The 27,867-nt window shown below is 39.4% G+C and overlaps 1 protein-coding gene across 1 annotated transcript; it reads right to left on the reverse strand.

Annotated features, from left to right (window-relative positions):
* Window positions 1-8,887: 8,887 nt before the first annotated feature.
* gpx7 (glutathione peroxidase 7) lies at window positions 8,888-26,010 on the reverse strand. Its single transcript, XM_057840375.1, has 3 exons — window positions 25,828-26,010; window positions 14,347-14,608; window positions 8,888-10,853 (listed from the first exon to the last, which is right to left on the reverse strand). The coding sequence occupies exons 1-3, from the start codon at window positions 26,005-26,007 to the stop codon at window positions 10,690-10,692; spliced, it is 606 nt and encodes a 201-aa protein (XP_057696358.1). The 5' UTR covers window positions 26,008-26,010; the 3' UTR covers window positions 8,888-10,689.
* Between the last annotated feature and the right edge of the window lie 1,857 nt (window positions 26,011-27,867).

The raw sequence follows: 27,867 nt of genomic DNA on the forward strand, positions 1-27,867 counted from the left end.
AAATAAATACAAATAAATAAATAAATTGAATACTAATAAATTACCCTCTTCCTATATCCTTACCAGCAGCCCTGTGTCCTTGAGAAACTTTATTAGCCCTTTTTGAATATTGGCCGTCTTTACCTGTAGAACATTTCCCATCCCAAATGTCTCTTTTGCCTGGTCCAGCACTGTATTCAACCCCTTCCTCTTCTCCCCATATTTGCCACACACCATTAAAACGTGTACAACTGTTTTATGCTCCCCGCAGTGTTCACATTTCCCATCTTTGTGTTTTCCTATCCTATGCATCGAATCATTCAGCTCCGTGTGCCCTATTCTTGGTCGACTTAACACTATTTCTTCCCTCCTGCTTCTCCCCAATCTCCTTCCCACCCCCACCTGTGACTGTATTGAAAACAAATGTCTCCCAGTTTCTTGTGCTTCCCAATATCCTTGCCACCTTTTTTGTATGTGACCCCTAATAATGGATTTTCCTTCTGCTTTACTTATAGAACGGCCCGCTTTTCTATCCATGGTGCTTTCAGTGATTGCTTGGCAAGGATGTTCACCTCCTCATTCCTCTCAGTCCCCACGTACACCGGGACCCACCCCAACTCCTCCCCGAGCCCTCTTTTCTGTGCTTCATACAATAGTCTGTGTGACTCAAATATTAAGTTTACTGGACTTCATGGTTACAATACTTGATAGCGCTGACCAACTGTCTGAAGCAATCGCTGCCTTTTTTATCCCATTGGTTTGAACCCAATCTAGTGCCATTATAATTGCTATAATTTCCACTTTATAAACTGACAAGTAATCTGTACACTTCTTTTTAATGTCTACCTTGTAATTCAGCACATGTACCGCCGCCCCAGTACGTCCCATTTCTGGATCCTTCGACCCGTCAGTAAATATCAGAACGGTATGCCCATACCTCCTTCCCAAATACTCCTCGGCCACCATCTGGATTACTTCCCTAATCTCAAAATTCACCACCGGCATCCTGAATAGCCAGGGTGAGACACTGGACACTGGTACTGTTTCGCCAAATTCCAAGTGGCTAAGCCCTGCCACTTCTGCCACTGCATTCCCCACCCCGCTGAAGGTCGTCTTCTGTTGATTCACGTCTTCCCTACTGTCTGTCAGCACTTTCTTTACTGGATTTGTGTCACCATGGCCCCTTACATTCACCCAATATGCAAGCATAATTTTTAATATTTTTAGTCTTAAAGGGAGTTCCCCCATTTCCACCTGCACTGCCACGACTGGGGATGTTCTGAAAGCCCCACTGCATATTCTGAGACCCTGTGCTTGTTGCACTTTCAGCTTTCTGACATGGGAGTCCACTGCTGAGGCATCTCAGACAGGCATCTCAATATGTTATCCACCTTTTTACATTTATCCGTCACTCGATCTATATGCTGTGCCCATGTAAGTTTCTCATCAAACCACAACCCTAATAACCTTACGCTTTTTCAAATTTCAACAATACCTCCCTATGTCTCCCAAAGAAACATATTGCCTGTGTCTTCACGACAGAGAACCTAAATCCTCACCTCTCTGCCCACTCCTCAACCTTATCAATAGCCTTTTGCATCTTCTTTTGAAGAAAGTCGCCATTTCGCCCCCTCACCCACAATACCCCATCATCGGCAAACAATGCCCTCCCCACCCCTGGTCCAACATCATCATATATATCATTAATCATAATATTAAACAATGTTGGACTACAGACACTCCCTTAGGGAGTTCTGTTGTCCACCTGATAGTCTGTACCTACCCTCAGTTCTATTTGTCTATTCAACATAAAACTCATTATCCAATTGTACAATTTTCCTTTTATCCCCAATTTTGTTTCGCCATTTCTGTCGTGACTGCCGTGATAAGAAGCAGCGGGTAGGGACTCTGGAATGAATGGTATGGTGTGTCCCCCTCCACCTCCCCGTTTTGAATGGTTGAACAATCGCCATCTTGCTTGGTCAGTATTTTGGCACGCATGTTTCCACCGAAATCCATTTTTACATCCTCAGAAAACACTTACTGATATATATATATTTTTTTAAATTTAAAAAAAAAAAAAAAAAACACCCTAACAACTAATCGTTAGATTGTTTTAACCATAAACGATTTTAAGATTTTAAGGGGGGCCAGGCCCCCCTCCTGGTGGCCGAAAAGTGTCAGTGCATGTAATTGCCTTTCCTATATCTATATAAAAGTTGTAAAGCAATAAAACTGCTTCAAAAATGAAAGAAATGAATAAATATAAATATATATATATTTATTTATTTATGTATGTATTTATGTATTTATTTATTTTTTTTATAATGGTTCAAAATTATTTTTCGAACAGATCATGTGACTAGCACCTTAGTCTGTCATTTGCTCTGCATATAATTTTCAAAAAATATGCAGTATATATTTTAGGGGAGGGCAATTTTATTTTTCAAATGATTTTTTTCTTTGATTAAAAATATTTTTTCTGACTGAAGCAACTTTTTTGGGGATTGAATGATTTAGACACAAATGTCCAACCCATAATATGGCCCAAACACAAAAAGGATTGCTTCAATCAAAGAAAACTTTTTAAATGAAAAATTAAGTGTTCAAACGCAAATCTCAAATATTTTTTTCACATTCAAAACCTTTTTCTATGAATTTTTTCTTTTTATGATTGAAGTGATTATTTTTTTGGGAAAATATATTTTTTGAAGAAACTTATTTTTTGATTGAATAATAAAGAAAAAAATCTCCTAGCCAAAATGTGGCCCACACACAAATCAACATTACTTCAATCAAAAAAGTTGCTTCAATCAAAAACAAACAAACAAACAAATCAATAAAAGAAAAATAGCTTTCATGCCCATTTTTATTTTTTTGTAGTTAAAATCTATTTTTGCATTCAAACACACATTTTTTAATTTAAGTGACTTTTTTGGGTGAGGGGGTTAAAAAAATATATTTTGATTGAAGCAACTTTTTTTTTTATTGAAGCAACTTTTTTTTGATTGAATAATAAAGACACAAATCTACCTCCATATGGCTCCGCCCAGGGGATACAATTTTTGACTGGGGTAACTACATTGGCACGACACCGGCAGGCCTACCATATTCAATGGATGACGATCTTGGCGAAAAGTATTGCCTAAGCAGTCTGATTTAGAATTTCCCTCAAGAATGATGGGGGGGAAAAAACTCAATTGCCACGTTTACATGGAGCCAAATATAGGGAATGGGACGTACTACGTCATTGTTTGGACGCACCTCCATGCTGGCAATATGATTCACTTCCGGGCCGGCAGAGTCAATGCGGATTGTAACGTGTGGTAGTGCTAAGCTAACTCTTTCGGTGTTTTAGAAAGAAAATATGGGTGCTTATTGTTGCGTTACCGGGTGCAACAGCGTCTCATACGACAAAAAAAGGGGTTAGGAAAAATGGACTCACTTTTCACCGTTTTCCTGCATGGAGGACCAAATATCAGATCACGAAGGTACGACGGATGGCTGGATTGCAGCGGTTCGTCGGAAAAGCATTTATGATCATATTTCTGGTGGAATGAGAGTGTGTTCCTGTCATCTCTACTCTTGTAAGTTGAACGCTTTATCCACTTTTGGCTTCAATACGTTTTTGTTTTTTTACACCGTTGTGTAAACCTGCCTCGGTAGCAATGCTCGCCTACTACGACTCACCTACCTGTTGTGTTCCTAGGTAAACCTGCTGACAACACATCCCGATTGGTCACCATCTCTCTTCTTGGATCATTTGACAAAGAAAATTTGTTCAATGGAGTGGTTCCATTTGTCCTGTGTCGGACTCAAACAAGCCCCTGCAGCAGACGCCATCTGGGTCTGCCCTTCTCATCGATGAACTGCGGGCTTTTAACTTGTGAAAATGCAAGAACTTTAATGCACATATTTATTCTGCCTGGCTATTTAACTATGGCCAGTGACGTATTATTATTATTATTATTTTTTTAAAAACCACTTTGACAAAGACACGTTTCATTGTAATGTTGAATTTATATATTCTATTATTATTTTTAAATTATAATATTCTTATTTGCACTTATGGAGACTTTAGACTGTCAATTCAAATAGTGTTGGAAAAGTTGCAATACCTAAAATAGAAATGCAAGAACTGTAAAGTACATATTTATACACCTTTATTTACCTAAGGCCACTGGATGTTTTTTAACTGCTTTGAAAAAATACAGGTTTTGTTGTGATCTTGTATTTATATAATATATAGCTTTTTATAATGTATTATGTATTATAATATTTGCTGCCCCCTGCCAGAGTGTGGGCCATTTTGTACTTAAAGGATTTTAAACTGTCAGTTCAAATACTGTGTTGGAGACTAGTACTTGCAATACTTAAAATGGAAATGCAAGAACTTTAAAGCACATATTTATCCTGTCTGGCAATTTACCCAAGGCCAGTAAATAGTGTTTTAAACTGCTTTGACAAAGACACGTTTATTGTGATCTTGTATTTGTGTATTACTTATAATTATATAATATTTGCTGCCACCGTCAGAGGGTGGGCCTTGTTTGCACTAATTTAAAGATTTTAAACTGTCAATTCAAATATCGTATTGGAGAAATTGCATTACTTGAAATAAATCTATTACAACTTATCAGTCCCAGTTCTTGTCTACACTGTCCAAAAATTGTCAATGCATATTCCAAATAGAATAACAAAATTAAGTCACCTGACTTTGTAATTATTACACCTGTTTATTATGAAGACCTGAAGTAAACAACAAGCAGTTACAGTTTGTCAAGAAGTTGTTCAAGTCATGTTTTGGTATTCATATTTTATTGACTTTTCACAACAACACTTGGGATCGTGTTTGTAAGAGCAGAGCAAACTGAAGTTTCAGCGTGCACTCTTCGCCTTTCCAACCTCTCATAACGCTCCGATGTGGTGCGCTTGACCTCAGAATAACCCAAGAAGAGATATGGTGACCAATCGGGATGTGTTGTCAGCATTTCATATGCAGGTTTTCCTAGTAACACAACAGGTAGGTGAGGAGGAGGAGAAGGTTAGCATTGCTACCGAGGCAGATTTACACAACAGTAAAAAAAAAAAAACACACCAAAAAACGTATTGAAACCAAAACGGATAAATCGTTCAACTTACAAGAGTAGAGATGAGGGGAATACACTCTCATTCCAGCAGAAAAATGCTTTTCCAACGAACCGCTGCGCCCCAGCCATCCGTCTTGCCTTCGTGATCTGATATTTGGTCCTCCATGCAGGAAAACGGTGAAAAGTGAGTCCAGTTTTCCTCGCCCTTTTTTTAGTCGTAGGAGAAGCTGTTGCACCCGGTAACACAACAATACACACCCATAATTTCTTTCTAAAACACCGAAAGAGTTAGCTTAGCACGACCACACGTTACAATCCGCATTGAGTCTGCCGACCCGGAAGTGAATCATATTGCCAGCATGGAGGCGCGTCCAAACAATGACGTAGTACGTCCCATTCCCTATTCCAATTACAATCGGAATATTTGAGAGGCGGGCTGCAGCCAGACTCTCTTGGAGAGGAGAATATTTGTTCAAACCGAATAAATGTGTTCCATATAAACACCTCATTCGGAATGAACAGGCCCAAACCGAATGGAATTTCATTCCGATTCACAGGGGTGGAATATTCCTTTTCCCAAACCGATTAGAAGTAAAATTATATCATGTAAACAGGGAAGCGGAATGGTGTCTGTTTGCGTTCTTTCTGCGCATGCTCCGTACTCACGTGCTGGCGTCACTTGGTGACGTAAGTAACGTCACTTGCAACATGGCTTCCAAGCACACGCACAGCGCACCCACACAACTTTTTAAATGAACGGCGTATATTCTGAAGTTTTGTTTCCACTCGAAAAGTTAAAACAGCAGCTGATCTGACGATCGATCTCCATGTTTTGCAACGTGACGCTTTGTTTTGATTAATCTGCGCATGTCAGACGGCAGTTGTCAAACGTCCTTTCGGAATAAAGGCAGTCACATGTAAACGCTGGATCGGAATAGATGAAGTGACATGTAAACAGCTGATGTGAAATTTCCATTCGGAATGATTTGAATCGGTATGAATAAAAGTCAGCATGTAAACGTGGCTATTGTCAGCTTTTTTTTTTTTTTTTTTTTTTTTTTAAGTTAACTTTATTGCTGACACTGTGTTTCGGGATCATCAACATGTTGTGCCCCCTCCGCCCCAAAAGTCAAACTCCGCCTATGGTTTTAACGTCTTTTTAACCACGACTTGGAGTGAATTTTTTTTAATTGTGTTTTACAACAAATTACGGTACTTGGATGTACAAGTATTTTTTCCGTCTGTGGTTACAAGTGACTTTTTGGCTCCAAAAACTCGACAAGGACGTGACAAAACTCGTGCATTTGTAATTGGTAATGTTTAACCCGTAGCAAGGAAAAACACCCATGAAACAAACAAAAAAATATATTGCAAACAAACACCATAAAAAACAACAACTTGTATTACAATTTATTACATTGTGTTTTTTGTCATGTTAATTTCACAACGCAAAATTTGGGAATAAAGTTTTTTTTTTATTTTTATTTACACGTTAACATTTCATTTTCAGTGTTGTTAATAACGCCGTTAGAGTATAACGGTACGGAGCCCCCCAGGTGCCAGGGTAGAAAAAATAAAAAAAATCATAGCTAATCTGTACCCACAGATTACTAATCTGTACCCACAGTTTACTAATATGTACCCACAGTTTGCTAAACTGTACCCACAGTTTTCTAATCTGTACCCACAGTTTACTAAACTGTACTCACAGTTTTCTAATCTGTACCCACAGATTACTAAACTGTACCCACAGTTTACTAATCTGTACCCACAGATTACTAAACTGTACGCACAGTTTACTAATCTGTAGCCACAGATTACTAATCTGTACCCACAGTTTAGCAATGACCCGGAAACTGTAGTCACCAATGTTTGGCAGGGACTCCAAACGCCGAGGGACTGACCGAGCAAGCACCTGCACCTTTTGCCCTCGGCGAACAAAGGGGTTTTAAAAGGTAACTATTGCACATTTTCTTTGGTAGCCGTCTACATTTTCAGGTGTCATCAATCAATATGGCATGTTGCGTGTTACAAACATTGGTGACTACTGTTTCCGGGTCAGTGCTAAACTGTGGGTACAGATTAGTAAACTGTGGGCACAGTTTAGTAATCTGTGGGTACAGTTTAGTAAACCGTGGGTACAGATTAGTAATCTGTGGGTACAGTTTACTAATCTGTGGAGATTAGTAAACTGTACCCACAGATTAGTAAACTGTGGGTACAGATTAGCTATGATTTTTTATTTTTTTCTATCCTGACACCCGAGGGGCTCCGTATAACGGCGTTACTAACGGCGTTATTTTTTTCAGTAGTGAGTAATCTAATTATTTTTCTCATCTTTGCAACGCCGTTACTGTTATTGAAGATGTAAAGGCGTGCGTTACTATAAGTTACTATGTTGGTTGAATGACGCAAGAAAAGTCTGAGGGACACGGACTCACGGAGACGAGAGAGCAGAGCGGGAGTGGGAAGGAGGCAAGGGAGTTGTGACGCCGTTGCAAACGCGATGCTTGGTGGCTCCAATAATACCTAACTGTAGCCGATAGCCTACAAACTATACCGACATGATGCAACGGTAGATATCACACATACATACATATATATATATATATACACACACACACACACATACACACACACACATACATACATATATACAGTATATACATATATGTATATATAAATATATAGAACTAGATGCGAAATGACAGACACAGCGGCGTTAGCACATGTATAGAGAACTAGATACGAAATAATGGACTCGCCAGCGTTAGTAAACAGCCGCCATCTTAAAGCAGTAGACTTCTCAGGAAGGCTCTGTTGTAGAGAATCTTCCTAGCGAGTAACTTTTTATCTAAAATACTCCTAAATCAGCAAAATTTTGACTTGAATCTATCTTTAAATGATGAAACAGCTTTAAAACTTTCACGTGTCGAAAGTAGACAGAAGGGAACTAATGTAATAAGGGGAGCAATTTTGACAACTTTAACGGTTAATTCACAACATTAAATGTCTTCCAAACATAGCAAAGGTTACTATCTAGTTTTCGCAATATCCGCAATACCCCTGTGTCTAGTTAAGTTTAGGGTAAAGAATTGGGATAGGGCCAATTGTCCCAAAAACCATTTAAACTTCACATAGTGTGACCTATGACCTATGTAAAATAGTGGAAATTTACACTAGTTACTTTGCCAAGTAACTATTTACTCTTACATTCAGGTAACTGAGTTACTAACACAATTACTTTTGGGGAGGAAAAATTTGTAACTGTAATGAATTACTTTTCTACAACTTCACTTCTTTTGGGACTATTCTCTCCATATCAAAACTGTTTTCAGTACGGTTTTGCATTAGTTCCCTGTCTACTTTCGACATGTGAAAGTTTTAAAATTGTTTCATCATTTAAAGATAAATTGGCAAAATCTTGACTTGAATCTAGGAGTATTTTAGATAAAAAGTTACTTAGGTTCGCTAGGAAGGTTCACTACAACAGTGCCTTTCTGAGAAGTTTACCGCTTTAAGATGGCGGCTGCTTACTAACACTGCCGAGTCTGTCATTTTGCATCTACTTCTCTAAGCATGTGGATATCTAGCGTTGCATCAAGTGGGTGTAGATTGTAGGCTGTCGGCTACAGTCAGCAAATATTGGAGCCACCTAGCCTAGCATCGCGTTTGCAACAGCGTCACAACACTCTTCCCTCCTTCCCACTCCCGCTCTTCTCTCTCCGTGTCTCTTACTTTTCTCACGTCATTCAACCAACGTAGTAACGCATAGTAACGCACATTGTCTCGTTGCCGAAACGGTGAAAAAATCAGAATGGAGAAAAAATATTTAATGCACGAAAAACGTACAGATTTTGAAGGTACAGCGTACACATTTAAAAATCTGTGCTCACTTCTACAACTTACGCAGAAACCGTACAACTTGACAGGTATGTGTGTGTGTGCATAGAACTGATGGTGACGGGAAAAATAAAATTTAAAAATAAATAACTTTTTTAAAAAAACAAAACACTTCTGCCAAATTGGGGATTGGCTTCATCAAAACCGCACCCAATTTGATACTGTTGTGTGTTTCTGGACCCTGTTGGGGTTTCATGGAGACTGTAGGGCCCGTCAACATGGGGGGTGATTTAGAAATGAAAGGAGTACACAATCGTTCTAGCTGAACAAGTGGAGGATTTATTCGCACAAACATCTCGTGTCTCCTAATAAACCCTAATGAAACAGCTGCAATTTTCGTTACATGAGGTGAAAAGAAGAGCCCCGCACCACCCAAACATTGTTTATAGACCCCCGACACCTTTGTTTCTGCTACCTGGCGAATAGAAAGGAGGGTGGACCCCACAGCTCAAGAGGTGGGGGCAGCCCTGCTGTGCAGCCAAAGGCATCGTAGGCTGGATGCGCCCTGTAAAATCACTTGTTTATAACCAGCAGATCTCTGTGAAGACCATTTACTACAATAGTAACTATAGAACAGTGTTTTTCAAACTTTTCTGAGTCACGGCACGTTTTTACATTGCAAAAAATCCCGCTGCACACCACAAACCAAAAATGTTCCAAAATTACTTTCTGTACAGTATTTTTAATTATGAAATAATTTCTTAATATTTATACTTACCCAGTATGAAACTTGAGCCTGTTTAGATGAACACAAAGCTGATATGCTGGCAGGAATCTTCTTCAACAGCTCTCAAGTCTGTCTTTTTATTTTTTATAGCAATTAGGCTTGTAAAGCTCAGAATTATCAGACAGGGGGACTTTAGCAATGTCTTTAAAGGCATCAGGGCCAAGCATCTCGCTGAAAATGGCTTTGCAAGCAGGTAGTATTAATATCCCTGCGACAGTGTGGGAGTTTTTTGATTAAGCAACAAGTTCAGCAACAAGGTAAATTTGAGGGCGTTCTCATTTACCTTTGTAGTTTTTCTCAAAAAGATGGCGAATAAAATAGTCCATTGGCTTGTTTTGAAGCGACGGGTGTTTCGTTTAGAGATGACGTTTAAACTTGCTTGGCACCATGACACTGTTGGATAGCTGCTCATGTCGCATTCAAGAACTGCTCGGATTTCTAGCCATTAGCCACCTTGCTGTCCTTGACAATCTTTTGGAATAAAATACATTGGAATAAAACACAGAGGGGAGGAATGACAGTCATCACATGTGGATGAGGTGGCTGATGGCTAGAAATCCGACCAGTTCTTGAACGCGACACGAGCAATACCTCGCTCATCTGCACACGACCTTGTACCTACTCCTTCCTTCCTTCGGCAACTCCACCCGACGACGTAAATTTTTTTTAAAAATGCGATATTGAATAATTTCTCATGGCACACCTGACGATCTCTCGGTACTCAGTAGTGTGCCGTGGCACACTGGTTGAAAAACACTGCTATAGAATAACTTTTGCCAAATACCACTGTTCAGATACTGCAATAAAAAAAAAAATTGCATACACTCATCGAGGGGAAAAAACGAGGGTGTTTCATCAGTTCATCAGTGCCTGTAAAATCATTTTTTTGCAGAATTAATTTGATGCTCTAATATTTGTTTTTTGCAGAAATTCGTTTGAATTCACTTATGAGAATTAGTGGAGTGCACAGTAAGATGGTGAAGTAGGATATTACAACTCCTCTTTCTTCTTTAGAATGATCTGCCGCACCATTTCAGCTACTTTTGGTCGTATATCTTCGACAGAAACCTTGGGTCCCCACGCATCCACCACTTTGCCATCGACATCAATAAGGTATTTCCAGAAATTCCAGTCTGGCTCTTTGCCAGAGGCCTCTGCATGGGGTAAAATGAGAAAATTCAGATCAATTAAGTGTTCCACATTTTTATCCTTGCACACCAGTTCAATGTTGTTTTCAGACTACATTTCTTAATCTGCCTTTTTAGTCGATTTGCAATTCACTGTGACATTGCACAATTGGTTTGTATGTCAAACATACACATGCCACAGGACAGTCCTTAAAAAGGAAACATGGAAGATTGGTGGCCCAAAAAATGGTACTGCAACCGGGATCAAAATATTGAAGCGACAAGAGCCCTTTCCTACCCTTTAGGCTGCCAGATAAGTGCTTCGCAATGGTGAGTCAAGCTACTTCATCATACCAATGTTGCATTTCAATCAGAAAATAAAAATGCACAAGTACACTTGGCTGGTAGCATAAGTACTTGCAAATACAGTTGTTTGTAGTACAACTACACACAGAATATTCTTTGTGTTTGTACAAGTACAATGAAATTGACAGTGCATCCCTTGAAGGGATCCTCAGGCCACAATTGTTACCTTTTACTAAAATATGTTATTACAAACACATACAGTGGGGCAAATAAGTATTTAGTCAACCACTAATTGTGCAACTTCTCCCACTTGAAAATATTAGAGAGGCCTGTAATTGACACTGGTAAACCTCAACCATGAGAGACAGAATGTGGAAAAAAAAAAAAAACAGAAAATCACATTGTTTGATTTTTAAAGAATTTATTTGCAAATCAGGGTGGAAAATAATTATTTGGTCTATACCAAAAGTTCATCTCAATACTTTGTTATGTACCTTTTGTTGGCAATAACGGAGGCCAAACGTTTTCTGTAACTCTTCACAAGCTTTTCACACTGTTGCTGGTATTTTGGCCCATTCCTCCATGCAGATCTCCTCTAGAGCAGTGATATTTTGGGGCTGTCGTTGGGCAACAGAGACTTTCAACTCCCTCCTCCCCCCGTGGCGTCAAAATGATAACAAGAACGGGGAGCAAATATTCCCAGAACCACACGCGGGGACCTAGTGAATGACCTACAGAGAGCTGGGACCACAGTAACAAAGGCTACTATCAGTAACACAACGCGCCGCCAGGGACTCAAATCCTGCACTGTCAGCATGTCCCCCTGCTGAAGAAAGTACACGTCCAAGGCCCGTCTGCGGTTCGCTAGCGAGCATTTGGATGATCCAGCAGAGGACTGGGAGAATGTGTTATGGTCAGATGAAACCAAAATAAAACTTTTGGACCAAAAGTCTCTCCAAACAAGAGAACCTGTGTTTCTACCAAAAGTTTTGGTAGAAACACAGGTTCTCTTGTTTGGAGGGAAAAGAATACTGAATTGTACCATACCCACTGTGAAGCATGGGGGTCGAAACATCATGCTTTGGGGCTATTTTTCTGCAAAGGGACCAGGACGACTGATCTGTGTAAAGGAGAGAATGAACGAGGCCATGTATCGAGAGATTTTGAGTGAAAATCTCCTTCCATCAGCAAGGGCATTGAAGATGAGACGTGGCTGGGTCTTTCAGCATGGCAATGATCCCAAACACACAGCCAGGGCAACAAAGGAGTGGCTTCGTAAGAAGCATTTCAAGGTCCTGGAGTGGCCTAGCCAGTCTCCATTTGAAAGAGTTGAAAGTCCGTGTTGCCCAACGACAGCCCCAAAACATCACTGCTCTAGAGGATATCTGCATGGGGTAATGGGCCAAAATACCAGCAACAGTGTGTGAAAAGCTTGTGAAGAGTTAGAGAAAACGTTTGGCCTCCGTTATTGCCAACAAAGGGTACATAACAAAGTATTGAGATGAACTTTTGGTATAGACCAAATAATTATTTTCCACCCTGATTTGCAAATAAATTCTTTAAAAATCAAACAATGTGATTTTCTGTTTTTTTTTTTTTTTTTACCACATTCTGTCTCTCATGGTTGAGGTTTACCCATGTTGACAATTACAGGCCTCTCTAATATTTTCAAGTGGGAGAACTTGCACAATTAGTGGTTGACTAAATACTTATTTGACCCACTGTACATAATGTCATTGATTTAAAAATGTATAATATTTAGTACATGTTTTGACCTATGGAAGGCGCCATGTTTGACATGTGCAAGGAACGCTGGGGGTGATGTTAACAGTGTGATTTTATCTGCATGTATGTTTGTAGGCATTTTAGAGCTGAAACGAATACTCGCACAACTCGAGTAACTCGAGTTTAAAAACTGATCCGAGTAATTTTATTCGCCTCGAGGAATCGTTTAATTTTGCCAGCTCTAAGCATCACATTTTGCCCGGACTACTTTTAATGCGGGACAACGCGCTGAAGTCACGTGTGTCTTGGAAGAAGCAATAATACTGCAGCCGACAGCCACTCCAAACTATTCTAACGTTGCTAAAAACTACGCCCGCATGATGCTACGGTGGTAGCAGGTAGCGTCTGATGCTAGGGCGGTAGCAGATAGCGTCTGATGCCTCTCATAGATATCACATTTATATAGAACAAGATGCAAAATGACAGGTTTGGCGGCGTTAGTAAACAGCTGCCATCTTAAAGCAGTAAACTTCTCAGCCCTAATAAATACTCTCCAAACGTTACTGTCCCTTGCTCACGTAACGTTAGCCCTGCGGAGGGCTCGGTTTCTATTAATTAATATGACTACTGTCGATGCGTGGCTAACGTGTCTTACATACAGGTTTTATTTAATCTTTTAAAACAGCGCTGTAGAGGTCCCCAATATGCTCCAATACAGCAGGTATCATACATTTATTTTTAACACTGCAAAAACTCAAAATCCTATCAGGACTTACACTTTAGACTAACTTAAAACTTAAATAGAACTTAAAAATAGATTGACACAAATGGAAATTCAATTGAAACACGTGGGCAAAAACACTAAGTGATGTGTGTTATTAAGCGTAATGACATTTTTAGGTAAGAAATATGTGTTATAAAATATATTTTATAATATATAAAAGTTTTTTTGAGTGAAAGCAGTGAATTTTTTAAAAAAAATTCTAGTCGCATGTGAGATGCAATTGATGGCTGTTTTCAACAATTTGCATCAAAAATGAAGACCGTGATTGACTGAAAATGGTTCAATATTAGATTAAATGTCTTGCTTTTACATGTATATTTATAATTGCTCTTTACCTAAGAAAAAAATGTTTTATCCGATTACTCGATTAATCGATGAAAATTTGCAGTCAAACACTCGATTACTAAAATATTCGATAGCTGCAGCCCTAACACATTTTCTATTAAATCTAACTCGAGTTGCAAATGCTTTTGAAGTGTTTTAGGATCATAGTTTATGGTATGTTTATGATGTAAGGTTACGCTCCCCTAAAAGTGATTGGAAATAAGTTATTTCTGAAAGTTGACTATTTGGGGTAGAAATTTCCCCCACAAATAGCTGGGATCCACTGTTTACCCTGGACTTGTTACAGGTAAATATTGTATTGACAACTACTAGTGAATATAATTGACTGCAGACACTCGTGTAACATGAATTTTGACTCACCGATAAGGTATTTATACACATTGTTGGCTCCCAATCCTACAACAGCGATTTTACTAAACAAGGGAAATGAGACTCCATAGACTCTGCGAACAAAGCTATCTATCTCTTTGTCACTGCCGGGTTCCTGCTGCCCGAACTGGTTGCAGGGGAACGCCAGGACATTGAAGTGAAATGGCCCAAAGTCGCGTTGCAGTTTCTGAAGACCTATGTAGTGTTCCTCAGTGAAGCCACATTCACTGGCCACATTCACAACCAGGGACACCTAAATGAATGGAAGAATCAGATACAGATCAGAAGCTTGTTCGTGCTAACAGCCAAAACAAACAGACTGAGAAACAGGTTTTCCACCATACTCAAGTTAGCACTAAAATGTCACTGTTGTTGCACTGCTAATGCCACAACATTGTCCCCTACATGTCACTGGGCAATATGTTCTCAGTCAACAGTCTCAATCAGAGTACAACATATGCAATATGCTAAAGTTCTCTTAGACAACTTTTTTTTTTTTTTTTTTTAAATTTTGAAATCTGGCGGAATGACAGGAATAATGAGCACTTTTCAAAGTAGGTTTATTTTTAAATGACATCAGAATTTCATGAGAGTACTGTAGTTCGAGTCTTGGTGTAGTGTAATATACAGTGGTATGAAAAAGTATCTGAACTTTTTGGAATTTCTCACATTTCTGCATAAAATCACCACTAAATGTGATCTGATCTTTGTCAAAATCACACAGATTAAAAAAACATTCTTTAACTAAAACAACCCAAACATTTATAGGTCTTCATATTTTAATGAGGATAGTATGTATGCAAACAATGACAAAAGGGGAAAAAATAAGTGAACCATCACATTTAGGGTTAGTAAGATGCTGATGAATTTGGACTTCGACTTGGCCACTCCAGAATGTGTATTTTGTTCTTCCGAAACCATTCTGAAGATGATTTACTTCTGTGTTTCTGATCATTGTCTTCTTTTTAGCTTCAACTGTCTGACAACCGGCCTCAGGTTTTCCTGCAAAACATCCTGATAAACTTTTGAATTCATTCTTCTAATAATGATTGCAAGTTGTCTACGCAGCAAAACAGCCCCAAATTACGATGCTCTCTCCACCATGCTTCATGGTAGACCTTTCGGTAGGCCTAAAAAATCCAGCCCGACCCGACCCGATCAATTAACTTGATTTGCAGGTGCACCTGAAAAAACCTGAGATTTTGTTTTATTTGTAGGAGTGAGCCCGAACCCCCCCCCGAGATTGTATGTTTTATTTGTAGGCCCGAGCCCGAAAAACCCTGAAGTGTTATGTTTTATTTGTGAGGACTCAGGAGAAGGAGGAAATGCGAAGATGCGAACAAGTATTCCTTAGTTTAACATCCATACATCGTTTTAGTATAAATATATGAATATATATTTATTACAAAAAAGTTTGCGAGAGAGAAGTCTGGCCCGACCCGACCGTATATGATTGAAATTTTGGCCTGACCTGGCACGAAATTCGGGTCTGGTCGGGTTGGGGCTCAAGATCTAAGCTCTACTTCTTTGAGAGATGGTTTTGTATCCTTTCCTAGCTTTATACAAATCAACAATCCTTAATCGCAGGTCTTCAGACAGCTCTTTTGAACAAGCCATGATGCACATCAGACAATAGCCACGTTTACATGCTGACTTTTATTCATACCGATTCAAATCATTCCGAATGAAATTTCAGATCAGCTGTTTACATGTCACTTCATCTATTCCGATCCAGCGTTTACATGTGACTGCCTTTATTCCGAAAGGACGTTTGACAACTGCCGTCTGACATGCGCAGATTAATCAAAACAAAGCGTCACGTTGCAAAACATGGAGATCGATCGTCAGATCAGCTGCTGTTTTAACTTTAACCCACTTGTTGTGTTTGTGGGGTCGTATCCGCTTCTGCTGTTTTACTCTTTTGCCTTGTAGTTACCGGTTTTCCACCGGTTTCTAATCTGGTCAGCGCTCCGGTCTATTCCGGCTTCGTGTAACCTCTCGTGAGCTTTTTTAATAGTTCACTGTTCCTCATTTTACGGCCGTCTAAGCGAGCAATTATATTCACTTCTTTTAAAGTTTGAATTAAATACAATCTTTCCGCCGGACTCCAATTAGGTGCGCTGTGCTTGGAAGCCATGTTGCAAGTGACGTTACTTACGTCACAATGTGACGTCACCACATCAGTATGGAGCATGTGCAGAGAGAACGCAACCAGACACCATTCCGCTTCCTTGTTTACATGATATAATTTTACTTCTAATCGGTTTGGGAAAAGGAATATTCCACCCTGCTGCTTCGCTACTGTGCAGACGTCTCTCTGCTTTGCTCCTGCTTCTCAAGCTTCAATCATCTTTTTAATCATTTTTAATCACCTCTAAATTACTTAGCAAGTCTTGGAATTTTCTTTTAATCTTGTTTATATTTAAGCAAAGGCTTTTTGAGCATTTTTGAGCCTTTTAAAGTGCTTTTTTGTCATTACTGGAACACAAGTCTGCCCTATCGCGACTGGAACTGAGGAATTCGGCTAACGGAAGCTAAGTAGCAGCAACATGCCTCCCCTGTCAATGGATGATTACCACAAACTGCTCCAGAAGATCAGTACTGGAAACAAAAATCTACCGGCTTGAAGTGAATATGGAGGTAAATGGACAGCTCGGGAATGAAACCACTCTGCTGATCTCCCAAAACAGCGAGCGGGAGCGGACCCACAGAATGCAAACAAACACCATCGAGACTCAACGGGACCCTGGCAGAACCCAGCACTGGCAGATTTACGATGAAAAGGAATGGCCACCTCTGCAGAAGACTGCGTCATCTACTCCGGCACCAGAAAGAAAATTATCACAGATCAAGGCAACAACAAAGGCTCAAAACAAAGTGCCTCAAGCTGCTGGAATTCTACTGGAAAATAGATTTACGCCACTCTCCGAGACTCCTGACCCAGGGAAAGTTGGAACACCCAGCTCGAAAGAGAGGTACGATGCTAATACATGTGCTAGCAGGCTACAGAGAAAGCGACCCAATGGGCCCCGCACTCTGATAGTGGGCGACTTTGCTGTGAATGGGATGAAACACTTTTGTAGCAACAATACCAGAGTATGTTGTTTTAACAAAGCTACGGTTTCTGATATCTCAGGGAAAATCCTGAGCATTGCTGCTCAGCATCCAACAGCCACTACTCTGATAATACACACAGGAGCCCTTGATATTGCGAAGCAAAAATCAGAGCTTTTAAAGCAAGACTTCACTGAACTGATAAACAAAGTCGGAACTTTAAATACTGAGGTGTTTTTCAGTGGACCCATACCCGCGCCCAGGCTGGGAGATGAAAGTTTCAGCAGAGTGATGATGCTCAACAAATGGCTCAAAGCAACATGCGCTGGACAATCGATGTACTTCATTGACAATTTCAACATATTTTCAGGGCGCAGGCATCTTTTTAAGAACGATGGCCTTCACCTAAATAAGTCAGGAGTGCGGTTGCTAAGCAGCAGCATGTTTTATCTCTTGAGGCACAGACAGTCTGCTTATCTCGAGGAAAGGAGGCAAGCTGTCCCAAAACATCTGATAAACATGGAGGCTGGGATGAGTGCTGAATCAGACCGTGTGCACGCAGGATCAACGTCTCCTCCAAAAATGGAGCCTACAGTCGCTGAAGGGGAAATGACTAAGCCAGCCCTGCCAGGCTGTGACCAACCCTCCTCTGCTAAGGCTCCACTGCCTCAACGGGAGGAGACCCTGGTAGCAGGTGATCAACCCCCTTCAGACGAGACCCAAGAAGCGGCTCCATCAGCTCAACAGGAGGAGATCCACCCGACCGTGCAATCCTCTGCTGACGAGGCCCCATCCAGCCGCAAATCCTCACACTCCAGGACGCCACCACGCCGCAGACTCCAGGATAAGGCCCCATCCAGCACCAAATCCTCACACTCCAAGACGCCACCACTCCGCCGACTCAGTCAGGCTAAGGCCTCATCAAGGCCTAAATCCCCACAGACCCGGAAGCCACCCCGCCAACGACTTAGTTTGGATGGAATAATGAGTCAACCTGATTGGGACTCCATGGATCTAGATAGCAAGGTTAACCAGTTTTTTGATCTCAAGTTCATGTCTTCGCTTCCACCCTGTACCTGTCACACCCGACAGGTGCCAGGGGAAGATGGCAACAAACCAACCAGCCTCCCCTGGAATTCTCTCGGGGCAAAGCCAAAGCACTACAACTCTGGAACTACACGGTATTATCCTTCTATGGAGGAAGCCATGTTTGCGACACCAATATGATGTGCACTGGGTCCAGGCTGTGACAACATTACAAAGACTGTTCTTCTGTCCCAGCAAAAGCTGGGGCCCTATGGAGTACAGTATGTATGCTCAACAATCCCAGTGGTGATAAACAACAAAAAAAGGGCTAGACTGGTGAGAAATAAAAAACGTTCAATCAACTCTGCCAACCTGTTAAGCATAGTATGTCATTCCCAAAACTCACCAGTGAATCCAGTCTGGCATCTCCAATTGGCTCTGCTAAATATCAGATCTTTAGCTGGCAAATCTTTCTTAATTAATGATTTTATCAGCAAACATAACCTTGACATGATGTTCCTAACAGAAACTTGGTTAGATCGAGATAAGAGTTCGACAGTTCTGATTGAGGCAAGCTCCACAAACTTCAATTTCTTTAGTGCGCCATGAACCCATAAGAAAGGAGGTGGGGTTGCCAGTCTGATCGGGGACAGTTTTCAATGCACGAATATTTCATGTGGTCAGTTTGATTCCTTTGAATATATTGTCATTCAGCTAAAAAGCCCTTGCAGAGCTGCCTTAGTAACAATTTACAGACCACCGAAGTATAACACAATGTTTTTTGATGAGTTTACCAAAATACTGTCTTCCGTCTGCATGGACTTTGATTGTGTTGTTTTAGTGGGTGACTTTAACATTCATGTTGATAATCCTGAAGACGGATGTGCTAGAGAGCTTTTAAATATTTTGGATACATTTGGTTTATCTCAGCATGTCACAGTTCCAACACATAACAGAGGGCACATACTGGACTTAATAATATCCAAAGGTCTTAACATCTCTGAGGTCACAGTGAATGATGTTGCTCTGTCTGATCACTACTGCATTATGTTTAAAATGACCACCCCTGTCCATCCTCTGAAAAGGGAAACCGAGGTGATTAGGAAGCGTTACATAAGTGATAACACATGTGCGTTATTCACACAGGCCTATGCCTCATCATTAACCCCTACAATAGCTCCAGTGGAAGAACTTGTAAATAGTTTCAGTTCCAGTGTGATTACTGTAATGGACACTATTGCCCCGATTAAGACAAAAACTTTGTCAAGAAAGAAGAGGTCACCCTGGAGAAATGCCATACTAGCTATAAAACAAAAGCAAGTTTGTAGACGAGCAGAACGCAGATGGCGAAAAAACAAACTCCTAGTTTTTTATGATATCTACAAAGAGAGTCTTCGCAAATACAACCAGGAACTGAAAAATGCTAGACAGTCATATTTTTCAGAGATCATTAGTAGAAACACCAATAATACTAGCACACTATTTTCTGTTGTTGACAAACTGACAAACCCACAAGCATCAATACCTCAGGAATTGTCCTGTAACAATTTCGCAGCATTCTTTACACACAAAGTACTACAGATTAGACAGACTGTGTGCAACTCCAGATTAACAAATGTTACACTAAACGCCTCCCAAAATGTCCCCCACGTCAATCTTAGACAGTTTAGCCTCTTGGACTATGCCACTTTAACAGAAATTGTGTCGAAATTAAAGCCCACAACATGCTGCCTTGACATCCTTCCTTCAAACTTTTTCAAAACTGTTTTTCATTGCATAGCCCCAGACACACTTCAGATTATAAATACTTCCCTCCAAACAGGAGAGTTTCCTCAGACTTTAAAAACTGCAGTAATAAAACCTCTCCTAAAAAAAACCTAATCTGGATGACTCAACCATTAGTAATTACAGGCCAATATCAAATCTGACATTCCTGGGGAAAATTATCGAAAGGGTTGTGTTTGAACAGATCCAGACTTTTATGATGCAAAACAATCTTTTTAACTCATTTCAGTCTGGATTTCGGCCACAACACAGCACCGAGACCGTACTTATCAAAGTCCTAAATGATATTCGTCGGAATACCGATGCAGGCAAATCATCTGTTCTGCTACTATTGGATCTCAGCGCCGCATTTGACACAGTTGATCACAACATACAACTCAGCAGATTGGAACAGTGGGTAGGGCTTAGTGACACTATTCTTCAGTGGTTCACATCCTATTTACATGATAGGGATTTCTTTGTGTCGATTGGAAACTATCAGTCAGAACGAACCAAATTCACGTGTGGAGTCCCTCAAGGGTCAATTCTTGGACCACTCTTATTTAACATCTACATGCTTCCGTTAGCTCAGATAATGGAACAGTATGACATCTCATATCACGCCTATGCAGATGACACAACACTGTACATTTCTGTGTCCCCACATGATTATAGTCCCTTAGCCTCCCTGAGCAAATGCATTCATCAAATCAATGAATGGATATGCCAGAATTTTCTCCAGTTAAATGTGGAGAAGACAGAGGTGATCATTTTTGGGCCAAAAAAGGAAAGGTCAAAGATAAGCGGCCAATTTAGCACAATGTCACTTACAACTACAAATCAAGTCAGAAACCTTGGCGTAATTATTGACTCAGACCTAAAATTTGATAGCCATCTAAAGTCCGTCACTAAATCCGCTTATTACCACCTAAAAAATATAACCAGAATTAAGGGGCTTCTGACTCAACAAGACATGGAAAAACTTACGCATGCATTCATTTTCAGCAGATTGGACTACTGCAACGGTATATTTACAGGTCTCGATAAAAAATCACTCAGGAAGCTGCAGCTAGTACAGAATGCTGCAGCCAGAGTCCTCACAAATACAAGGAAGCTGGACCACATTACACCGGTTTTGAAATTGCTACACTGGCTTCCAGTGAGTCAAAGGATAGACTATAAAATACTACTACTCGTCTACAAAACACTTAATGGCCTTGGACCAAAATACATGCTTGACTTGTTAGATTCCTATGAGACATCTAGACCCCTAAGGTCGTCTGGAACCGGTCTTCTCCATGTTCCAAGAACAAGAACCAAGCAGGGTGAGGCAGCATTTAGTTATTATGCTCCTCACCTCTGGAACAAGTTACCCGAACGTCTGAAGTATGCTCAAACTGTTAGCTCCTTTAAATCAGGGCTAAAAACGCTTTTGTTTTGCACTGCATATCCATAACTGTCTATATAATTCAATCTATCTGCTTTCTATTCCTCTTGTGCTTATCTCCATTGCCGATTTCAATTATTATTAGTAGTAGTAGTTTTTGTTTTATTTTTATTTATTTATTTTTATTCTGTGATTAAATGCGATCTTTTGTCTTGGTTTTTACGTTGTGTTGATTTAAATGTGATTTTTATGGTCTTCATGTGAAGTAAAGCACTTTGAATTGCCTTGTGTTGAATTGTGCTATACAAATAAATTTGCCTTGCCTTGCCTTGCCCTGTGAATCGGAATGAAATTCCATTCGGTTTGGGCCTGTTCGTTCCGAATGAGGTGTTTATATGGAACACATTTATTCGGTTTGAACAAATATTCCGATTGTAATTGGAATATTTGGCTCCATGTAAACGTGGCAAATGTTTCTCATCAAGACAATTCTTACCAAGTGTGTTTTATAGTGGGCACTGGCAAGGCAGCCTTAAACCACTCATCAGTGATTGGGCACACACCCGACTTAAATTGTTTGGTAAAAATTGGTTTAAATTGCTGTTTAAGTCTCCTTAGGCCATGGGTGTCCAAACCTGTCCGCAAGGGCCGCTGTGGGTCCTGGTTTTTGTTCCTACTAATCAAGCACAGACAGTTTAACCAATGAAGTTTGTGGTAAAACAAGCAGCACCTGACTGCAATCAACTGATTACACTTGTGAGAAACCAGATTGATGAAAAGATGTCGTCTTGTTTGGTAGGAATGAAAGCCAGCACCCACTGCGGCCCTATGTGGAATAGCTTGGACACCACTGCCTTAGGCAGAGGGTTGACTTAGTTATTTTTTCCCCTTCTGTCATTGTTTGCATACTATCCTCATTAAAATATGAAAATTTATAAATGTTTGGGTGATTTTAGTTAAAGCAGACACTGTTTTTTCATCTGTGTTGAGAATTTCCAAAAGGTTCAGATACTTTTTCATACCACTATACGTCAGAAGTAGAAAGGTCCCGGGATGTCTAACAGATTTTTTTTAAAGGCATTTTTAATCAGGCGAAATGATGGCCATATTAGCAATTTCAGAGTACTTTTATTTTGTAATCCCAAATCATTTTTATATTACAGTACTTTAGTCTGAGTCTAGTGCTGCTCCAATGTACCTCTTAAGTGGACCTGTTCTTGGATAGCTCCCCGTTTTTTTTTTTGATTAATATAATTTTAAAAATCAACAAACTTGCACTCTGTGGCCAACTCATGGCATTACTGTAATGCACAAAGAAAATAATGATGCATCTGAGCTTGACTACATTTTTAAGAGTGGAGGCTGGCCTGAAGGCAGTGGCAATTTATGGAATCACAGGAGTGCCAAAATTTAAAATAAATAATAATAATAATCCAACCTGTTAGCTGCTTCTCTAAGCATTTGTGAAAAGGATGTTTTCATAACTCTTCAAATAAATAATGAATCAAAAATGGCTAGTGATATAGGTCCCCCACCCCGGCCTGTCGTTTCGACACGTCACTTTCCTTCAGGCTAAGGAATGGCGTAGAATATTTGTTATCATTGGTCCACATTAACTGTTACACACACATTTGTGATTAAGTCATGTGTACATTAGGCCTGCACAATATATATCGCAATAAACTAGGAGTAATCAGCTGTCGACTCCTTTTCCTGTTTGGACAGCTCCTCCCAACGCCATTTGATTGACAGACCATTCTTTTGGTAAAAGCAAAGACAAAAAAAAAAAAAAAAAAAAAAAAAAAAAAAAAAAAAAAAGACAAGCGAAATTGTTTTTTCTGTTTGTGTTTTTCAATGGCAAAAAATAAAGGTCAATGACAAAAACTACCATTGTTTTTTTCATTTGTACGTTTATATTTTAATGGATTTATTCTAGGGCTGTCAAAACTATCGCGTTAATGGGTGTTAATTATTTTTTTTAATTAATCACGTTAAAATATTTGACGCATTTAACGCACATGCACCCCCCTCAAACAGATTAAAAAGACTTCAGTGTCATTTCGACTTGTTACTTGTGTTTAGAGCTGAAACGAATACTCGAGCAACTCGAGTAACTCGAGTTTAAAAACTGATCCGAGTAATTTTATTCACCTCGAGTAATCGTTTATTTTGACAGTTCTAAGCATCACGTTTTGCTCGGACTACTTTTAATGCGGGACAACGCGCTGATGTCACGTGCGTACAGGAAGAAGCAAATAAAAAAAACTTAATGCAGCAGACAGCCACTACAAACGACGCCGACGTTGCTAAATACTAGCTGCACATGCTACGTTAGTTGCAGCTAGCATCTGATGAGTCTCATAGAGATCACATGTATGTTGAACTAGATGCGAAATGACAGACTAGGCCGCGTCTGGGCAGCGTTAGCAAACAGCCGCCATCTTAAAGCAGTAGAGTGCTAAGCGCTAATAAAGAGCGCTAAGCGCTAATACATAAGATTAACATTACTGTCACTACTAGCTCACGTAAAATTAGCCCTGCGGAGGGCTAGGTTTCTATTAATTAAGACCACTTTCGATGCGTGGCTAACGTGTCTTACATACAGGCTTTAACATAACATAGCGTTGTGGAGTGATGAGGGTGTCAAATAAAAACTCAATAATGCTAACTATCAGTTTTAGCTCAGTAGTCATTGCTGGATAAAACACCAAGTAACACTGGTCCCTAATGTGCTCCAATACAGCCTGTATCATACATTTATTTTGAACACTGCAAAAATTCAAAATCCTATCAGGACTTACAGTTTAGACTAACTTAAAACTTTACTAGAATACAAATACAAATAGAAATTCAATTGAAAAACGTGCGAAAAAATCCTTACTTTTAAGTGATGTGTGTTATCAAGCGTAAAGGCATTTTTAGGTGTGTGTATATATATATAATATATATATAGTGAATTAGTCTTTTTTTTTTTTTTTAATTCTAGTTACATCTGAGATGCAGTTGTTGGCTGTTTTCAACAATATACATCAAAAATAAAGACACTGATTGACTGAAAATGATAAAATGTCTTGTTTTCTCATGCATATCTATAATTGCTCTTCACCTAAAAATATATTTGTTTTATCCGATTACTCGATTAATCGATAGAATTTTCAGTCGATTACTCGATTACTAAAATATTCGATAGCTGCAGCCCTACTTGTGTTTTTTGGTGTTTTTCCGCCCTCTGCTGGCGCTTGGGTGCGACTGATTTTATGGGTTTCAGGCTTCAGCACCATAATTATTATTGACATCAACAATGGCGAGCTACTAGTTTATTTTTTGATTGAAAAATTTTCAAACTTTATTAAAACGAAAACATTAAGAGGGGTTTTAATATAAAATTTCTATAACTTGTACTAACATTTATCTTTTAAGAACTACAAGTCTTTCTATCCATGGATCGCTTTAACAGAATGTTAATAATGTTAATGCCACCTTGTTGATTTATTGTTATAATAAACAAATACAGTACTTATGTACAGTATGTTGAATGTATATATCCGTCTTGTGTCTTATCTTTCCATTCCAACAATAATTTACAGAAAAATGTGGCATATTTTATAGATGGTTTGAATTATGATTAATTACGATTAATTCATTTTTAAGCTGTGATTAACTCGATTAAAAATTTTAATCGTTTGACAGCCCTAATTCATTCATTTATTTCTCTATATATTATTTTCTTCATTCATATATAGTCATTATTTTATTTATACATTTTTAATTTTGGCCCTCTGTGATTCTTGGACATGGAAAACTGATAATAACAATATCTTCGTTAAAAAAATACACATTCAAAACATTTGCGTTCGGATATATTAAGTTTTAAACATGCGAAATATGAATTCAACTGTGTCCATTCGATATATATAATGCTACAATTAAAGTCATGTCGGAATAAAGTTTGCCATTAATTCATAGATTTTGCACTAGTACGTCGATTTAGCAAAAAAATTATTTATTTATTTATTTTAAATCGGAGACTCCAGAGCAAATTGCCACGTAGTAAACCGGCGGGGCTGCAACCTCAGTTACGCATGAGAAATGGAGCCAAACTGTCAAAAAGTATTCTGTAAAAAAATCCGTGTGACCGTGACATGCATTGCGATCGTGTATCATGCTGAGCGAGACTCGTGTTGATTAAAGTAAGAAGACGGTATATATCAGTAGTTGAGTGAAAAAAAACAACAACTTACCGAACCCCTGTATTTTTCAAGAGACACTAACTTCCCTCTACTGTTCACAACTTTGAAAGTATAAAAGTCTTTCTGTTTGCTTTCTGCCAGACTGAATAAAACTAAAAGCACAATCAGCGTGGCGGAAAGCATCTTTCCATTTACATCCCCAATGCCAACAATTGTCACAACTTTAGCCATAGATAGCACATACACAAGTCTAGATGCTTGCTACGCGATGTGAGCCGAAAAGAATGAGCGTCGTCACTTGCCGGCCATTTTGCGTCGGAGGCGTTCGATGTGACGTTTCATAAAGGTCAACACTGTTGCAAATTAACCTCCTACTTAAAGAAAAATTGATTGCAACATTCCAGCCTGTATCGTCACCATGCTGATACTGTTTGTTAAAATGAATCCGTTTTTCAATCCTCAAGATTTCAGACCGGTTAATTAGCTCTAGTCGCTTAGGGAGGGACAAGCTCCCCTTTGTCCCCAATAGTAAATGAATGGAAATAGTTTACGAAGGAGATGTTTACAGGGCTAAACCTACCAATTCTGTCCGAAAAGGATGTCTGTTGCCAAATTCACTGGTAAAGATGTGAAAGAACATACAAATGTTCAGTTAAAGAGATGGCTTGAGTGTCGAGGGCTGAAAAAGAAAAAAATGAAACGGGCCGACCTAAGCTTAGCCTTAGCTTTTTTAGCGACACCTTTTTCTTACGCCACTTACAATGACATTTTCCTGTTTCAACAATTTATCCTTTACCACCATATGCCCTGTCTATCTTATATATCATATCCACTGGTTGTCTTATGTCTCTGATCGTTCTTTTGGGCAATTTACACTGCTATTGTTGTGTAGTGATCGCAAATGCTACTCGTTGACAGCCAACGAACAGTTTTAATTTTTCATTAATAACAAAATCTTAATTCTATAATTTATTTATACTTTTCCCTTACGTACGTTGTTGTTGTTGTTTTTTTTGTTTTTTTTTTTACAACAGAAAAGGTAACAGTGGCAGTCAGATACCATTTAAATTCTTTTCAGGTCATTCATTGTCAGACAAGCAGCACGGCAAAACGCCACACTAAAAAAATAAGTAAAAAATATCAAAATGGCTTACCTCTTTGTCCTCTGAAGGACCATGCCAACCCAACAAAACGTTTACTGCATATGAAATGTGAATGACTTCACCTTGCTGGCGTTTAACGTCCGCGCAAGTTGATCCATTCTTCACTCCCCCCCCCTCCCCCTCAGAGTTTTGGGTTTCGGGAAACTTATGACGAAAACATCCCGCATATGTCGTAATGTCTAGAGTCATTTCTACAAGTTCCATATCAGCAGTGCTTGATCGGCATGTTCGTTTTTGAAAGATTACCGGAGAAAACTAGCAGAAGTATAATGGTTTGTATGTGAGGGTTTGTCTATAATGTCCCACTTCCGCTTTACAATGCGACGTCACGGTCTAAAAAAAAAAAAGCTTTCGTGCGGTACGCTATTGCAACTTCAGGTCTGTGAGTCTCCTCTTTAAACTAATATTGAATTATTTGTACATTTTGGTAGAACACCGGTGACAGGAACCTGTCCTCACGCCACCGACTGACTTTTCACATCTAGTATGAGTCATTTCTCTACTTAAATCTAAAAATTAACTTACAGAATTCCTGACAAACTTAGAAAACAGTTAGATTTATGAAAATCTATTTAACGTGATTATGAATTTGGCTTGATTTTTAATTTAAAATCTGTATAAATATTTTACTCAGCAAATTTACTGCATATCTAACGTTTATGACAAACCAAGCCGTTGAAAAATTGGATCAAGCAATTTATTGCTATTTCAAAGTGCACGCGCCATCGTCTTTAGTCATGCTTATCGAATGGTCCGTCGCAAAATGGCCGATAAAGTGACGACGCCCGTCTCCATTGGTCACCGCGCGCATAGACATCTATACCTGTTATATTTATGATGCGACTGCCATAGTATGTTTTCAAGAAATCCCACATTATGGAGAACCTGAAGCCATCATTTTACAGTTACACGCCCCTCTGTCGTCACT

The sequence above is a fragment of the Corythoichthys intestinalis genome, chromosome 7 (genome assembly GCF_030265065.1).
Source record: "Corythoichthys intestinalis isolate RoL2023-P3 chromosome 7, ASM3026506v1, whole genome shotgun sequence".
NCBI classification, from domain to species: domain Eukaryota; kingdom Metazoa; phylum Chordata; class Actinopteri; order Syngnathiformes; family Syngnathidae; genus Corythoichthys; species Corythoichthys intestinalis.

Bases quoted from the DNA above. Each gene is read 5' to 3' on its own strand.
- gpx7 (XM_057840375.1), bottom strand. From the start codon at position 26,007: ATGGCTAAAGTTGTGACAATTGTTGGCATTGGGGATGTAAATGGAAAG. The intron at 14,609-25,827 runs GTAAGTTGTTGT...CCATTCATTTAG, and splicing joins TTGAAAAATACAGGGGTTCG to GTGTCCCTGGTTGTGAATGT. The intron at 10,854-14,346 runs GTGAGTCAAAAT...TACCCCATGCAG, and splicing joins TGTGTATAAATACCTTATCG to AGGCCTCTGGCAAAGAGCCA.